The sequence below is a fragment of the Schistocerca gregaria genome, chromosome 8 (assembly GCF_023897955.1).
Source record: "Schistocerca gregaria isolate iqSchGreg1 chromosome 8, iqSchGreg1.2, whole genome shotgun sequence".
Classification (NCBI taxonomy): domain Eukaryota; kingdom Metazoa; phylum Arthropoda; class Insecta; order Orthoptera; family Acrididae; genus Schistocerca; species Schistocerca gregaria.
The window spans coordinates 163,418,676-163,435,433 of NC_064927.1; the positions used below are offsets into that span (position 1 = coordinate 163,418,676).

The 16,758-nt window shown below is 44.2% G+C and overlaps 1 protein-coding gene across 1 annotated transcript in view; it reads left to right on the top strand.

Moving 5' to 3' along the window:
* LOC126285375 (sepiapterin reductase-like) overlaps window positions 1–16,758 on the top strand; it is a 136,860-nt gene that overhangs the window by 42,954 nt on the left and 77,148 nt on the right. The window contains exon 2 of the mRNA XM_049984701.1: window positions 13,242–13,536. Within this exon, the coding sequence (XP_049840658.1) occupies window positions 13,251–13,536 (286 nt within the window). The 5' untranslated portion in view covers window positions 13,242–13,250. The remainder of the gene's footprint in view (window positions 1–13,241; window positions 13,537–16,758) is intronic.

Consider the following 16,758-nt stretch of genomic DNA (forward strand, 5'->3'; position numbering starts at 1 on the left):
CAGAAAATAAAAAAATGGGTGTTTCAGAATTTTTGTAAATTCAACCACTAAGGGGTTACAATAGTTGGTGACTTTTTAAAAGAAAAAATTAATAAAGAACTACTAAAGGATTTTTAAGGCTACATCTGTGACAACTGGTGTTTGACTTCTCAGTTAGAAATGAATTTTAAAAATATTCAAATGTGTGTGGTTTCCTAAGGGACCAAACTGCTGAAGTCATCCGTCCCTAGACTTACACACTACTTAAAGTAACTTAAACTAACTTATGCTAAGCACACACACACACACACACACACACACACACACACACACACACACACACACACACACACACACACACACACAGGGAGGACTCGAACCTCCGGCCGGAGGCACCGCGCAATACGTGCATGGCGCCCCAGACCGCGCGGCCACCCCGTGCGTCTGAAAAAATGGCTATGTGACTTAACATCTGAGATCAGTCCCCTAGACTTAGACCTACTTAAACCCAACCATCCTAACATCATACACATCCATGCACAATCAGGACTCGAACCTGCTACCGTAGCAGCCGCGCGGTTCCGGACTGAAGCGCCTAGAACCGATCGGTCACAAAATGTTTGTTTTCCTGGAATTCAACCCTTAAGGCAGTGCAATAGGAGACGTGAATTTTTAAGAAAACATTTAGTTATATTTAAAAAAATTAAAGCTAAATTTGATAGATATAAAGACGTATATGTTAGGGGATGGCAGTTGCTATGGAAGTATCTCCACAAGACCGCGAAAGGCATGATTAACAAAAACTTTTGATTCCAGCTACTAGAATCGTATTTTGGTCAGAAGTACATTCTGGAAAGACCTTACTTATATCGCCTTAACTAGCGTGAAAAGCTTAGAAGGTTTTGCAATTTGTAAACAACATAAAATTAGAATAAATAAAAACAAAAAATTTGAGCAGGCCATACACTCTAAAAGAGCGAGGCAGCGGGCGCTAAGCTAGTTGCAGTACGCAGAATGTCCCAAGAAGAACGGTTAGTATTCAGGGATATGACAGGAATGATCAATCGAAGCAAAGAAGTGTAGCAAAATGACCTAGAGGATGCATACCTTAAGACCTAACATCACTTGTTCATCTTCACCACTGTGAAATATTTCTACGGAACAAGTGGTCATAGCTCTTACAGCATGGATTTTAGAGTTCTTCGAGAGATCGCTCCTGTCACATAGCTAAATACTGACCACTCCCCCTGAGACGCACTTTATAATCTGCTTCTTCGCTATATGAGGACAAGTGTTCATGAGTGGGGGAGGAGAGTCTTCAAATCTACCTATTCGACCACCTGAATTCCAGTTTCAGATAAACATCTTTCACTGGCCGATCTGGAATTTCTCTGAACTCGCTGCAAGGACAGCAGCGATGAACCGGTGGGCACAAGATTGGGCAGCCTTTTTATAACGTCCGGGCAACCTGTTCTTCACGACCCAAAGAGAAGGAAAAATCTCAGGTGCTTATACAACCGCACTCGTACGAACATGTCTCCCACTGCACATCGTGACGGCTACATAATGTTTCCATGTTTGCTGATACAAGACTAGCTCTGTCATTACTGTAAACACTGTAAAAAGGCTCGTAATCGTAATATTGATTAGCGATGTACTTTAGACAAACGCTCTTATCTTAAGTGCGAAACTATGTGGTAAATGTTTATGAACGTGTAGGAGAGGGCCCGTAACTCCTGGATAGGAATAAGGTTCTATCGTCGTTTTGTTTGATGAAAGTTTTCATTTGATATCAACAGTATACGGAAATTAGTCTAATATGTTATCTTTCGTTATCTATGGCCCTGTCCGAACGCTGCGTTAGGTAATTCGGCCTGAGAAGAATGTTTGTGGTTTAAGAAGCGACTAGTGCCAATTTCTATTTTCCATAAAATCAGACCCTGTTGTAAAACGATATATAACTGGTTTAGACCGTGTTGCAGGTACGAGGGAGTATGTAATACTTTTGTGGCAACAATGGCACTCCTTCCCGGATATTTTCATAAACGGAGCGTTAAAGAGATTTATCATACGATTGGATGTTTTGAGTGGTGAGGAAGGGAGCTGATGTTCTTTATTGATTTAAGATGCAATTTTGGCAGCCAACATTTTTGTTTGTTGTTGCAGCTTTACGGCGGAAAATAGCCGAGGTCAAAGCGTGATTTAAAATGGTCCGACTTCAAGGGAAAGCACTCTGTGCGTCTTCAATTGACAAATAAGAACCTAAATGACATTAGCAGTTGGGATGGGTTCAAAAAGTGGTTCAAATGGCTCTGAGCAATATGGGACTTAATATTTGAGGTCATCAGTCCCCTAGAACTTAGAACTACTTAAACCTAACTAACATAAGGACATCACACACATCCATGTCCGAGGCAGGATTCGAACCTGCGAGCGTAGTGGTCGCGTGGTTCCAGACTGAAGCGCCTAGAACCGCTCGGCTACATCGGCCGGCAGCTGGGATGGTGACGTGGTACTGTTCCTGCAGTGTCCGGTGTGGTTAGAGAGAATCAGTAAATTGTGTACCTGCCTCTCCATTCATAATACCCAATCGTATGGCGACCTTTTTTGTTAGCTCCTACTAACGAAATACAGTCGGGAGAGCGAAGGTAGAATGTTAAAGTTGGGTACTATTAGTATTACGTAACATAATGAAGGCCATTTGCAATGTTCATACATCACATTACTACATGGCGTGGTCTACAACGAAGAAGAAAGTAATTAAATTTTCATCTGACTGTATTCACTAGGAATAATAGTGAGACATGAAGACGTGTACATGAGGGCTACGGAATGTACAACATGACATCTTTTTTATTCTACCAGCCCGTAACTACCGCCATCGTAGCCGAAGTCGCTAACGCACCCCTGTGCGGTGGTTCTCTACTCGGAGGTAAACAGGCTCGAGTCCTGCAGGTGGCACATATTCGCTGTATTTGTCCAGCAAGGAGAGGCGAGGTGGTGGCGTATGAGATGAGGACACCTGACACTTGATACTGATCCGTCCGTCGGATGGCAACGTTAATTCTGGCGGCCCCCCTTCGTGCTTTTCGAAAGGAGTAGGTTTAAGTGCCGGCACCATGTTTCACTCTCTCCCTTTCCTTCATTCATAACAACACAAACACAGCATTACACTGTACCAGTACTCATCGAAACAGTCACCCACGCAACGCAGATTCATACTTCACACTTCCTAACAGATGGAGGAAGGCAACAGCAAAGCACCTCCACTAGGGCCTTAGCATGAGCGGCCATACTGCACTCTTGCATCTGCTACCCTACGCTCATTCCCTCAGTATGGGATTACTATTATTACTACTACTGCTAGTAGTAGTAGTACTACTATTTTTCCAAATTTCGTCGCCGCTAACCTCCCCGGAAAGGAATAATCTATGGTTTTATGACTTAACTCTCCGCCCCCGGTAGCTGAGAGGTCAGCGCGACAGAATGTCAATCCTAAAGGGGCGGCACGGTAGCTCAGCGTGTTCGGTCAGAGAGCCGGTTGGCCTCTGTAATAAAAAACTGAGTGGAGGGATCAACCACCGAACTTGAACAGGAAACAGGATGTGTTGCGACGTCGGAGATTTCACTCGGCTAACAGACTACTCGACGGGAGGCCCTAGTCACACGACATTTACATTTTATGACATAACCCACTTAAAAAAAATCATGTTCTATATATGCAAATGTAAGATCATTGACCTGTAACACTCTCAACGGTGCTCTTTCACGAGTTGAGTGGTGTAGATTACCATAGATTACGCTGTTCAGAAGGACCTCTTGAAAAAGACATTCCTGGATTCGGCACATCGTTCGCCTCGTAGTGGCCCTCTTGAAAATATGAAATCTTTCTTTTCCCTTGCGTTCTCTCACGCTTTCTACAAATGATTCGAGCGCCGTTTAAAAATGGTTCAAATGGCTCTAAGCACTATGGGACTTAACATCTGTGGTCATCAGTCCCCTAGAACTTACAACAACTAAAACCTAACTAACCTAAGGACATCACACATGCCCGAGGCAGGATTCTAACCTGCGACCGTAGCGGTCACGCGGTTCCGGACTGAAGAGCCTAGAACTGCTCGGCCACGGTGGTTGGCTTTTCATTGTCGTGATGATAATATACAGCTGATGGTAGCCCATATTTGCAACTACGAATGCATTTCATGTATTACCTGAAGAAACGTGTGAAATATCTTGCTACATCTAGATCTGCATGGATACTCTACAAATCACATTTAAGTGCATGGCAGAGGGTTCATCGAACAACCTTCACAATTCTCTATTATTCCAATCTCATACAGCGCGCGGAAAGAATGAACACCTATATCTCCCCGTACGAGCTCCGATTTCCATTTATCATGGTGATCGTTTCTCCTTATGTAGGTCGGTGTCAACAAAATATTTTCGCATTCGGAGAACAAAGTTAATGATTGCAATTTCGTGAGAAGTTCCCTCGCAACGAGAAACGAGTTTGTGTTGTCTATCCCAAATCCTGTATCATTTCAATGACACTCTCTCCCCTATTTCACGATAATACAAAACGTCCTGCCCTTCTTTGAACTTTTTCGATGTACTCCGTCAGTCCCATCTGGTAAGGATCCCACACCCCACAGCAGTAGTCTAAAAGAGGACGGACAAGCAAAGTGTAGGTGGTCTCCTTAGTAGGTCTGTTATATTTCCTAAGTGTCCTGCCAATAAAACGCAGTCGTTGGTTAGCCTTCCCCACAACATTTTCTATGTGTTTAAAGTCAAGTTGATCGAAATTGTAATTCCTAGGTATTTAGTTGAATTTACAGCCTTTAGATTTGACTGATTTGCCGTGTAAACGAAGTTTAACGGATTCCTTTTAGCACTCACGGGGATGACCTCACACTTAATTATTTACGGTCAACTGCCAATTTTCGCACCATACATATATCTTTTCTAAATCGTTTTGCATTTTGTTCTGATCTTCTGATGACTTTACTAACCGATAAAACGGCAGCGTCATCTGCAACCAACCTAAGACGGCTGCTCAGATTGTCTCCAAATTCGTTTATATATATAAAGAACAGGAAGTGGCCTGTATCACTATCTTCCGGAACGCTAGAAATCACTTCTGATTTACTCGATGACTATCCGTCAATTACTACGAACTCTGACCTCTCCGACAGGAAATCACAAATACAGTCATCTAACTGAGACGATATTCCATAGGCACGCAATTTGACCACAATTCGCTTGTGTGGTACAGTGTCAAAAGCCTTCCGGAAATCCAGAAATACGGAATCAATTTGAAATCCCTTGTCGATAGCACTCAACAGTTTGTGCGAGTAAAGAGCTAGTTGTTTCACAAGAACGATTCTTTCGAAATCCGTGTTGACTGTGTATCAATAGGCCATATTCTACGAGGCAATTGATAATGTTCACACAATATATATTTCAAAATCCTGTTGTATATCGACGTCCGCGCTAAATTTCTAGCTTCTGTAAAGGATCCAATCTTGGGGATTTTGCGTATGTTTAAATTTGGCATGTTTTTATCGCTTTCTCGCTGAACTGAATGCATTATCATGGCTACAGCCGCTGTTACACGGTATTAGCCAGCCGTCTTCTGTGCTTAACTAACCTGATGTCCAGTGTGATAATACACTGTCTAATTAATGTGACCATCTGTCGAAAGCCTGAATAATCAGCAATCGTAGCGGAGACATACAGACGTGCAGAAAGAGCGTCAGTAAAATTCTGGAAAGTTGAGGAATGTGGAGCCGTGCGGACTGCAGCGTCGTGGACAGTTGTACAGGGTTTCTTGGTTGATGACGCATGGCCCGATCGAGCTGGTTCCACAGATTCCCAACTGGGCTTTAAACAGAATGTTTGTTGGCCAGGGGAATACGGTAAATTCAGCCTGATGTTCTTCTAATTATGCACGTACACTGCTATCTCTGTGGCGCATTGTATTGTCCTCCTTGCAGATGCCATTGTGTCTTGGAAAAACAAAGTGCAAGGATGGATGCAACTTCTATAGATCCATTGTGCCCTGAGAATGACGAGATTACTCACGGAATGCCACGAAAACCTTCCGAAGACCGGAACACTCCCTCCTCTGACCTGGAGCCTTTCGACGATTGTTGCAGCGTGTCTACTTTCAGACGTTTCACGACGTACACGCCAACGCCAGATTCGGATGGGATTCCAGTTCGGTTTTACAGAGAGTACTCTACTGCATTTGCTCCTTACTTAGCTTGCATTTATCGCGAATCTCTTGCCCAACGTAATGTCCTGAGCGACTGGAAAAAAGCGCAGGTGACGCCTGAGTACAATGACGGAGCCTCAAAATTACATACCAATATCCTTAACATCGATTTGTTGCAGGATTCTTGAACATATTCGCAGTTCGAATATAATGAATTTTCTGGAGACATAAGTTGGTGTACATGCATCAGCATGGCTTTGGAAAGTATCGCTCGTGCGAAACGCAACTCGCCCTTTTTTCACATGACATCTTTCGAACCATGGATGAAGGGTATCAGACGCATGCCATATTCCTTGACTTCCACAAAGCGTTTGACTCGGTGCCCCACTGCAGACTCCTAACTAAGGTACGAGCATATGGGATTGGTTCCCAAGTATGTGAGTGGCTCGAAGACTTCTTAAGTAATAGAAGCCAGCACGTTGTCCTCGATGGTGAGTGTTCATCGGAAGTGAGGGTATCATCTGGAGTGCCCCAGGGAAGTGTGGTAGGTCCGCTGTTGTTTTCTATCTACATAAATAATCTTTTGGATAGGGTGGACAGCAATGTGCGGCTGTTTGCTGATGATGTTGTGGTGTACGGGAAGGTGTCGTCGTTGAGTGACTGTAGGAGGATACAAGATGACTTGGACAGGATTTGTAATTGGTGTAAAGAATGGCAGCTAACTCTAAATATAGATAAATGTAAATTAATGCAGATGAATAGGAAAACGAATCCCGTAATGTTTGAATATTCCTTTAGTAGTGTAGCGCTTGACACAGTCACGTCGATTAAATATTTGGGCGTAACATTGCAGAGCGATATGAAGTGGGACAAGCATGTAGTGGCAGTTGTGGGAAACGCGGATAGTCATCGGTTCATTGGTAGAATTTTGGTAAGATGTGGTTCATCTATAAAGGAGATCGCTTACAAAACACTAATACGACCTATTCTTGAGTACTGCTCGAGCGTTTGGGATCCCTATCAGGTCGGATTGAGGGAAGACATAGCAGTTCAGAGGCGGGCTGGTAGATTTGATCATCACGCGAGTGTTACTGAAATGCTTCAGGAACTGGTGTGAGAGTCTCTAGAGGTAAGGAGGCGTTCTTTCCGTGAATCGCTACTGAGAAAATTTAGATGACCAGCATTTGAGACTGACTGCAGTACAGTTTTACTGCCGCCAACTTAAATTTCGCGGAAAGACCACAAAGATAAGAGAGATTAGGGCTCGTACAGAGGCATATATGCAGTCATTTTTCCCGCGTTCTGTTTAGGAGTGGAACAGGGAAAGAAGATGCTGGTTGTGGTACGAGGTACCTTACGCCACGCACCACATGGTGGATTGCAGAGTATGTTTGTAGATGTAGACGTACACCATCTGTCCGATGGAGCATAAAACGTGATTCATCTGAAAAAGTCATCTATTACCATTCAATGGACGTCCAGCCTTCGTCGCCAGTGAACCACTGTTTTCATGGGTGCTTGAACCAGGCGCCTGCTGCAGGGGCCTTTAAGCAGCAACGGACATTCAGGAGACGCCGTCTGTAGTGCCGAGGTTCATCTGTGAGGTCCGATGCTCAGTAGTTGCGCATCAGCTCATCCGCACCCGTCTCCGCACCCGTCGTTCACTCCTGTAGAATGTGGTCCGTGCTGCATCACAGTTTCATCGGCGCCGGTCTTGGATGGCGCCGTTTTGCCGTGCATGGTATACTTCCAGTACGCCGACACGCGGACAGTTTACAACCTTAACCGCCCAGGAAATACTTCCACTCTTTGCCCGAAAAGCAATGACCATGCCCTTTTGGACGTCAGATAATCGCTCTGTTTCCAAATCACAAAGTCTGTACTAATTTTCGCGTCTGCCTCAACCCCCCCCCCCCCCCCCCCTCTTCCGACACCCTTTGTACTCCTCCATTGCTAGTTCAGATGGCTCTGAGCACTATGGAACTTAACAGCTGAGGTCATCAGTCCCCTAGAACCAAACTACTTAAACTCAACTAACCTAAGGACATGACACATATCCACGCCCGAGGCAGGATTCGAACCTGCCACCGTAGCGGTCGCGCGGTTTTAGACTGTAGCGCCTAGAACCGCTCGGCCACAACGGCCGGCTCTATTGCTACTGCTGCCACTTTCCTTCTTTGAGTAGTTGTCGCTCTTTGACTTAACATAGGCGGGTGGTCACATTCATGTGACTCGACCGTGTCTTTGGTTCAGTGGGAATAGTATTTCTCACTCCCTTATAAGATAAATATTTTCAAACTCTACATGATATTTGTTTCGATGAGATTATCTTTTCGCTCAACGAGTATTTCTTCTCTTCAGAAAATGTCTCTCCTGTGCTAGCCTGTTCATCTCAGAGTAGCACTTGCAACCGACGTCCTCAGTTATTTGGTGGATGTGTTCCCTTAGAATTACTGGCAGCCTTGGGAGAGCCAGCCCTGACTAAACTCTACCATCTGGTGCGCAAGATGTAGGAGACAGGCGAAATACCTTCAGACTTCAAGAAGAATATAATAATTCCAATCCCAAAGAAAGCAGGTGTTGACAGATGTAAAAATTACCGATCTATCAGTTTAATAAGCCACGTCTGCAAAATACGAACCCGAATTCCTTACAAACGAATGGAAAAACTGGTAGAAGCCGACCTCAGGGAAGATCAGTTTGGATTCCGTAGAAATGTTGAAACACGTGAGGCAACACAGACCCTACGAATTACCTTAAAAATAGATTAAGGAAAGCCAAACCTACGTTTCTAGCATTTGTGGACTTAGAGAAAGCTTTTGACAGTGTTGACAGGAATACTCTTTCAAATTCTGAAGGTGTCAGAAGTAAAATACAGGGAGCGAAAGGTTATTTACAATTTGTACAGAAACCAGATAGCGGTTACAAGAGTCGAGGGGTATGAAAGGGAAACAGTGGTTGGGAAGGGAGTGAGACGGGGTTGTAGCCTCTCCCCTATGTTAATCTGTATTTTGAGCAAGCAGTAAAGGAAATAAAAGAAAAATTCGGAGTAGGAATTAAAATCTATGGAGAAGGAATAAAAAACTGAGGTCCGTCGATGACATTGTAATTCTGTCAGACAGCAAAGGACCCGGAAGAGCACTTGAAGAGAATGGACAGTGTCTTGAAAGGAGGGTATAAGATGAACATCAACAAAAGTAAAACGAGGATAATGGAATGTAGTCGAACTAAATCAGGTGATGCTGAGGGAATTAGATTAGGAAATGAGACACTTAAAGTAGTAAAGGAGTTTTCATATTTGGGTAGCAAAATAACTGATGATGGTCGAAGTAGAGAGGATATAAAATGTAGACTGGCAATGGCAAGGAAAGCGTTTCTGAAGATGGAGTATAGATTCAAGTGTCAGAAAGACGTTTCTGAAAGTATTTGTAATGAGTGTAGCCATGTATCGTAGTGAAACGTAGACGATAGATAGTTTAGACAAGGCGAGAATAGAAACTTTCAAAATGTGGTGCTACAGAAGAGTGCTGAAGATTAGATGGGTAGATCATATAACTAATGAGGAGGTATTGAGTAGGATTGGGGAGAAGTTTGTGGCACAACTTGACAAGGAGAACGGATCGGTCGGTAGGATATGTTCTAAGGCATCAAGGGATCACCAATTTAGTATTGGAGGACAGCCGTGGAGGGTAAAAATCGTAGAGGGAGACCAATGCATGAATACACTAAACAGATTCAGAAGGATGTAGGTTGCTGTAGGTACTGGGAGATGAAGAAGCTTGCACAGGGTAGAGTAGCATGGAGAGCTGCATCAAACCAGTCTCTGGACTGACGACCACAAAAACAATAATCATCGAAGACGTCTCGTGACACTCCAGACAGTGGTGGGATGCCAACGTTACCGTCTCCCGCTGTGCTGCCGACATCGTGGAATTGTGGTCTGGGATGCCATATCATTTCATAGCAGTACCCCTTTGGTTGCCATCCGCGCCACTCTTACAACACTGAGGTTAGTCGACGGTATTCTATTCCCCGTGTTGTTGCCTTTCATGGCAAGCCATCCTGGGCCTACATTTCAACAAGACAATGCCCGTCCGCACATGACGAGAGTTTCTACAGCTTGTCTTCGTAATTATCAAACACGACCTTGCCCATCAAAGCCGTCGGATCTCTCCCCAATTGAGAAACTTTGCAGCATTAAGAGCAGGGCCCTCCAAAAAGTTAAAGATTTTGACGATCGAATTGGACAGAACTTGGCACAATATCCATCAAGATGACATGAAACTACCACCTATCAATCGGAGCCAAGGCAAATGATAGGTTGCATTAAGGTCATAGGTAGACACACATTACTGAATTTCTCAATTTGTGAAGCTCTCTCTTCAATAAATCATACAGTTTTTCTAAAACTGTAATCATTTGTCTGTACATGTACATCACATCTACAGATTATTGTCCAATTCGGGTAATTCCTTCGTGGTTCGTCCCTTTTTTTAGATTGTAGCCATAGCCGCATTGATTAGTTTCATTCGACTGAAAAAAATCGGCTAACCGAAAGAATGGACAGGCCAACCGTTTAATCCATCATTAGTTCTAACTTGAGACTGAACTTTCGCTGTTGTATAGCAAATCGTTGACTACAAAAAGACGGCTTGCACTACCCTACCCTTTGGCCCAATGCTCTATTCGAAAAACTGGACACACGAGGGTGAGTCAAATGAAAACCTTAAATTTGTAATAAATTGAAATTTCGCGCCGTTATCCTGTAAGTTGGTGACCGTGCAGAATGGCCTGTAGGTGGCAGATAATGCAGATAGTGCACACATACCGTCGCAGTATCAGTGTAAAGATGGCCGCCCCACTTGCGACTAGCACCAGAGAAGAACAGCGTTCTGTTACTCGGTTTTTGCGTAGTGAAGATGTGAAACCTATTGAAATTCATCGACGAATGAAGGTTCCGTACGGTGATGCATGTTTGTCACAGCAGCAAGTCTACGAATGGAGTAGGAAGTTCGCAAATGGTGGGACTTCAGTGGAAGATGCTCCTCGTCCAGGTCAGGCACAACAAGTTGTGATTCGACAAAACATTGCAGCAATTGAAGCCATAGTGAAGGAAAACCGCCGAGTGACACTGAATGACATTGCAGCAAGTTTACAGATTAGTCATGGGTCAGTACACCCATTGTGCATGATGTGCTCCAGTTTCACAAAGTGTATGCAAGATGGGTGCCACGGCAGCTGACTCCTGAAATGAGAGAAGGACGTGTTGATGCTTGTGAAGAACATCTTCGGCGCTTTGAACGAGAAGGTGATGGCTTCCTTGCAAGAATCGTTACTGCGGACGAAACCTGGGTTCATTTCCACCAACCGGATACTACGAGAGCGAGCAAGGAATGGTGCCATTCCTCATCACCAAAACCAGAGGTTTCGAGCAGAACCATCAGCAGGGAAGGTTACGTTGACTCTATTTTGGGACGAAAAAGGCGTCATTTTGGAGCATTATATGCCTAGAGGGTCCACTGTCACCAGTGGATCATACGCAGATCTCCTAAAAATCATCTGCGGCCTGCAGTCAAATCAAAGGGACGTAGATTGGTGTCAGCAGGTGTCCTTTTGACGCTGCCCGTACAACAGTTGCAACAATCACAGACCTGCATTTTGAGCGCCTTCCTCATCCACCATACTCACCAGACCTCGCCCCAAGTGATTTCCATATGTTTGGACCACTCAAAGAAGCAATGGGAGGAAAGAAGTTCCGTTCTGATCGAGAGGTACGCCACGCGGTGCACGAGTGGTTGCGCGGACTACCAAAAGTGTTTTTTTTCTAAAGGAATTTATGTACTTTGTAAGCGGTGGAGGACTTGCATTGAGGGTGGGGGAGATTATGTTGAAAAGTGATACAGCTTTGTACCACTTCTGCACAATAAACAATGTTTAAAAAAATATTTGAGGTTTTTGACTCACCCTCGTACATTTGTCTTAACAAGTTTTTTATGCACACAGTTTATTATTATTATTATTATTATTATTATTATTATTTCTATTTCTTCCTTTCTCAGGCGTTATTTCTGGTTAAAAATGGAAACTGACGCGGACCTTGATCAAGCGTGACTTCCTTTTAACTGTACGGTATATGTTACTATTGCATTTAGGATCTTTCTGGTAATTGAACATGTATCAATAATTACAGATTTCTGTGGTTGTATGTATACGTTTGGATGTAGCTGTATTGCGTTGATGGACTGGTGGATATTGTGTGGTATGAATCCTGTAGTTGATAGTATAATTGGTATGATGTCAACTTTATCCTGATGCCACATGTCCTTGACTTCCTCAGCCAGTTGGATGTATTTTTCAAGTTTTTTCTCGTGTTATCTTCTATATACAGGGTGTTTAAAAAATGACCGGTATATTTGAAACGGCAATACAAACTAAACGAGCAGCGATAGAAATACACCGTTTGTTGCAATATGCTTGGGACAACAGTTCATTTTCAGGCAGACAAACTTTCGAAATTACAGTAGTTACAATTGTCAACAACAGATGGGGCTGCAAGTGATGTGAAAGATATAGAAGACAATGCAGTCTGTGGGTGCGCCATTCTGTACGTCGTCTTTCTGCTGTAAGCGTGTGCTGTTCACAACGTGCAAGTGTGCTGTGGACAAAATGGTTTATTCCTTAGAACAGAGGATTTCTGTGGTTGTATGTATACGTTTGGATGTAGCTGTATTGCATTGATGTACTGGTGAATATTGTGTGGTATGACTCCTGTAGTTGATAGTATAATTGGTATAATGTCAACTTTATCCTGATGCCACATATCCTTGACTTCCTCAGCCAGTTGGATGTATTTTTCAATTTTTTTCTCCTGTTTTCTTTTGTATATTTTTTGTATTGATATTTCGATCAGTTGTGTTAATTTCTTCATTTTATTGGTGAGTATGATGTCATTATTATTATTATTATTATTATTATTATTATTAGTAGTAGTAGTAGTAGTAGTAGTAGTAGTAGTAGTAGATTGAGGTATCAGAATGTGGTGTTGTAGGAACTGACGATGTCGGAGACGAACGAGTGCGTGGGCGGCAGCGCTTGGGGGCGGCGCTCACTGGTGGTGGTGACGGGCGCCAGCCGCGGCATCGGGCGCGCCGTGGCGCTGGAAGTGGGCCGGCGCGTGGGCCAGGGCTCGCTCATGGTGCTGTTGGCCAGGAACGCGGACGGGCTGGGCGCCACGGCAGAGGCGGTGCGCCGCGCCAACGCCGCCGTCTCCGTCGTCTGCAAGCAGGCCGACCTGGAGCGCGACGTCGCACCCGACCTGCTCAGCGATGCCGTGAGCCAGGCCGGTAAGCGTGCATCACACATGTCTTAGCAGTTTGCCCCTATCATATACCAAGAATCCCTTCCAAAACCAACTCATCTATGATGACTATGGCTACAACAGTGACGATCATAGTGACTCTGATCGCAAGGACGACGCCGACGACGATCACGATCGTGATCACGGCGACGACGATCACGATCGTGATCACGGCGACGACGATCACGATCGTGATCACGGCGACGACGATCACGATCGTGATCACGGCGACGACGATCACGATCGTGATCACGGCGACGACGATCACGATCGTGATCACGGCGACGACGATCACGATCGTGATCACGGCGACGACGATCACGATCGTGATCACGGCGACGACGATCACGATCGTGATCACGGCGACGACGATCACGATCGTGATCACGGCGACGACGATCACGATCGTGATCACGGCGACGACGATCACGATCGTGATCACGGCGACGACGATCACGATCGTGATCACGACAAAGATGTACAGGGATTGGAGAAAAATATGGCAATACCACAAGAAATGCATGCTTGAGCATAAGTGCAGATACCAGCCAAGCCTGCAGTTTGTACTGTTGTAATTGTCCGCGAAAAGCACCAGTTCAATGTGCTCATTATGTGCAGTTGTCACCCTTGGTAAGAACATGTTCTGTATAGTTGTGAGTGCATTGTGATGGAACTAAGTGCATTCGAACGTGGGCAAATATGTTGGTGCCTGTACGGTGGGTAATTGCATAACCAAGGGAGTTTCAAGAGGGACTATATGAAAGATTTGAAATGCGTAGAAAGAAAGTGGAGAATCGTCATCCGTTTGGTCAGAACGTGGACGAAAGGGTTCATTAAGTGATAAAGACGGATGGTCATTAAAGAGGATAAAGAGGTTTGTGACGAAAAATAAGACAACGGCTGCAATAGTCACTGCAAAATTGAATGCTGCACTTGCGAACACTGTCAGCACCAAAACATGAAGGGAGCTCCATAAGCAGGAAATCACAGGTTGAGCCGGAATTTAAACACAGATCATCAGTGACGTAAATGCCCACAACAGGGAAACGTGGTACCAAAGCCATAAAACCTGGGCTATGGAGCAATGGAAGTGTGTCATTACGGGCGATGTGTCATATTCCAGAACACACACAAAGGAGATCACGGTTTGTAGGCTTCAGGCATCCCGTGATTAATCGACATGAGTCATTCAGTGCTGCGTCTAGCTTCTGAGCATGTGTCGATCTTCTCCATACGGGGCATGCATATTCAGCTGGAGCAAAGCACATTGCTAGGGATGATGTACGTAGAATTTCAGGGTTTCCTCCCCAGTGTGAGTTGGTAAGTTTACGGATTATGCCGTACCGTGTGTTGATTTTCGCTCTAGTTTTTTCTACGTGTTTCTTGTAAGACAATTTTCCATCTAACGTGACTCAAAGATAAACTGGATTTGGGCAGTGTTGAAGTTTGAGTTCCATGTCAATTGTAATTCCCTGTTTGTTTCCTTGTTATTTAGATGAAATAAACAAGTCTGCGTCTTTGCTGGATTAGGTCGAAGCTGGTTCCCGTTGTAATATTCAGTTAGTACTTCTAAGGCATATGTTAGGTTTCTCTCAATCTGTTTGATTGATCTAGATTGGCATGCAATGGCTACATCATCAGCATAGATAAAGCTTCTTGTCGTCCGTCCAACTGGTTGGTCATTTGTACACAGATTAAAAAGTAGGGGGGACAAAACACTACCTTGTGGGAGCCCGTTCTTCTGGTTCCTCCAGCGACTTCTTTGTTCTTGAAATTCCACATAGTATCTTCTGTTGGAGATCAGTGATCTCACAACTTCAGTAAGGTGGTAGTTTCCCGTCATTTTGAAAATTTTTCCGAGGAGGATTTTGTGGTTTATCGTGTCGTAAGCTGCTGATAAGTCGACAAACACCACGCCAGTTTTTTCTCCCTTCTCAAAACCGTCCTCTATGTATTGTGTTAGGCAGAGGACCTGGCCAATGCAAGATTTACCTGGTCTGAATCCTGCTTGTTGTGGAATGATTTGCCTTTCTAATTGTAGTGCTGTTTTATTCAAGATAAGACGTTCATATAGCTTGAAAGGACAGCATGGCAGCGATATTGGACTATAGTTCTTAGCGTCATCTCTTGGTTTACCTGGCTTTGGGATAGCTACTACCTTGTTTGACCAGCAGAGATTATAGAGTTCTAAAAGCCATTCCTTAGCTATGGGCCCTAGGTTCTGTATAAATTCATTAATTACGTCATCGGGACCCGCGGCCTTCCTGGGTTTCAAGGAACTGATAGCAGCTTCCAGTTCTGTTGAAGTAAAGTATGGCTCAGATGGTATTCCAGTCACTTGTGGCCTCTTATGAGGTGGCAGTCTTACTGTTCCTGGTTGGTTTAACATTCAAAAGGAGCTGATGTGCGATTTGATTAGCTGTTACGGAAACCTTATGTTTGGGTGCTGCCGGGTCGCTGGCCAATCGCTTTATGAGGTCCCAAGCTCTTCTGCTACTGTGCTTCATGTCAAGACTCTACAACGTATGTTTCCAGGACTCTTGTCTGTCTTTGCCCGACAGTACATGTACAATCTTCTGGGAGACTCCTTCCTTGTCCCCCTGCTAGAAATATGTCAGATGCAGACTCAAAGATAGTCCCTGATTACCCATCAGTAACAGCAAAACCTTCTAGAAAAGTGCTTATGGCTGCGTCAGGACTAGAAAAAATGCTAGAAAGTTTTCTCGTCATGCTGCGTCCACTGGTCAGAGCATGTCTGTCTCATACCAACAGTTGTGTGGGAACATGGATACTGATACACAGAAGTCTGTCACAAATAAGCACCACCACTGAAGCTTGTTGTATGCAGCGGTGCTTATACTATTAGTACAAGACAGAGCAACTCCGAAATCTTGAAGATCCTTGCCTTTTATGGCCTGGCTGACAATTAAAATTCTCCCACGCATTCGTGCACCTGTGACAATCATTTGAACAGGTGCATATAGTGTGATTTGTAGTATACGTTACATGCTGCATTTCCGTGGCGTTTCTGGGTACATGTGGCATTTTAATAAGGCAATAAAGTTATCGTTCTCGAAAGCACTTCAAAGGTCATGCATCTTATTTTAGAAGGTGACCGTTGACGATAATTCTGTGCACAAATATGCAGGGCACACGAGTTTCAACGAACAGACAACGATGTGTTCGCATTGGTTACTATAGGTGGCTA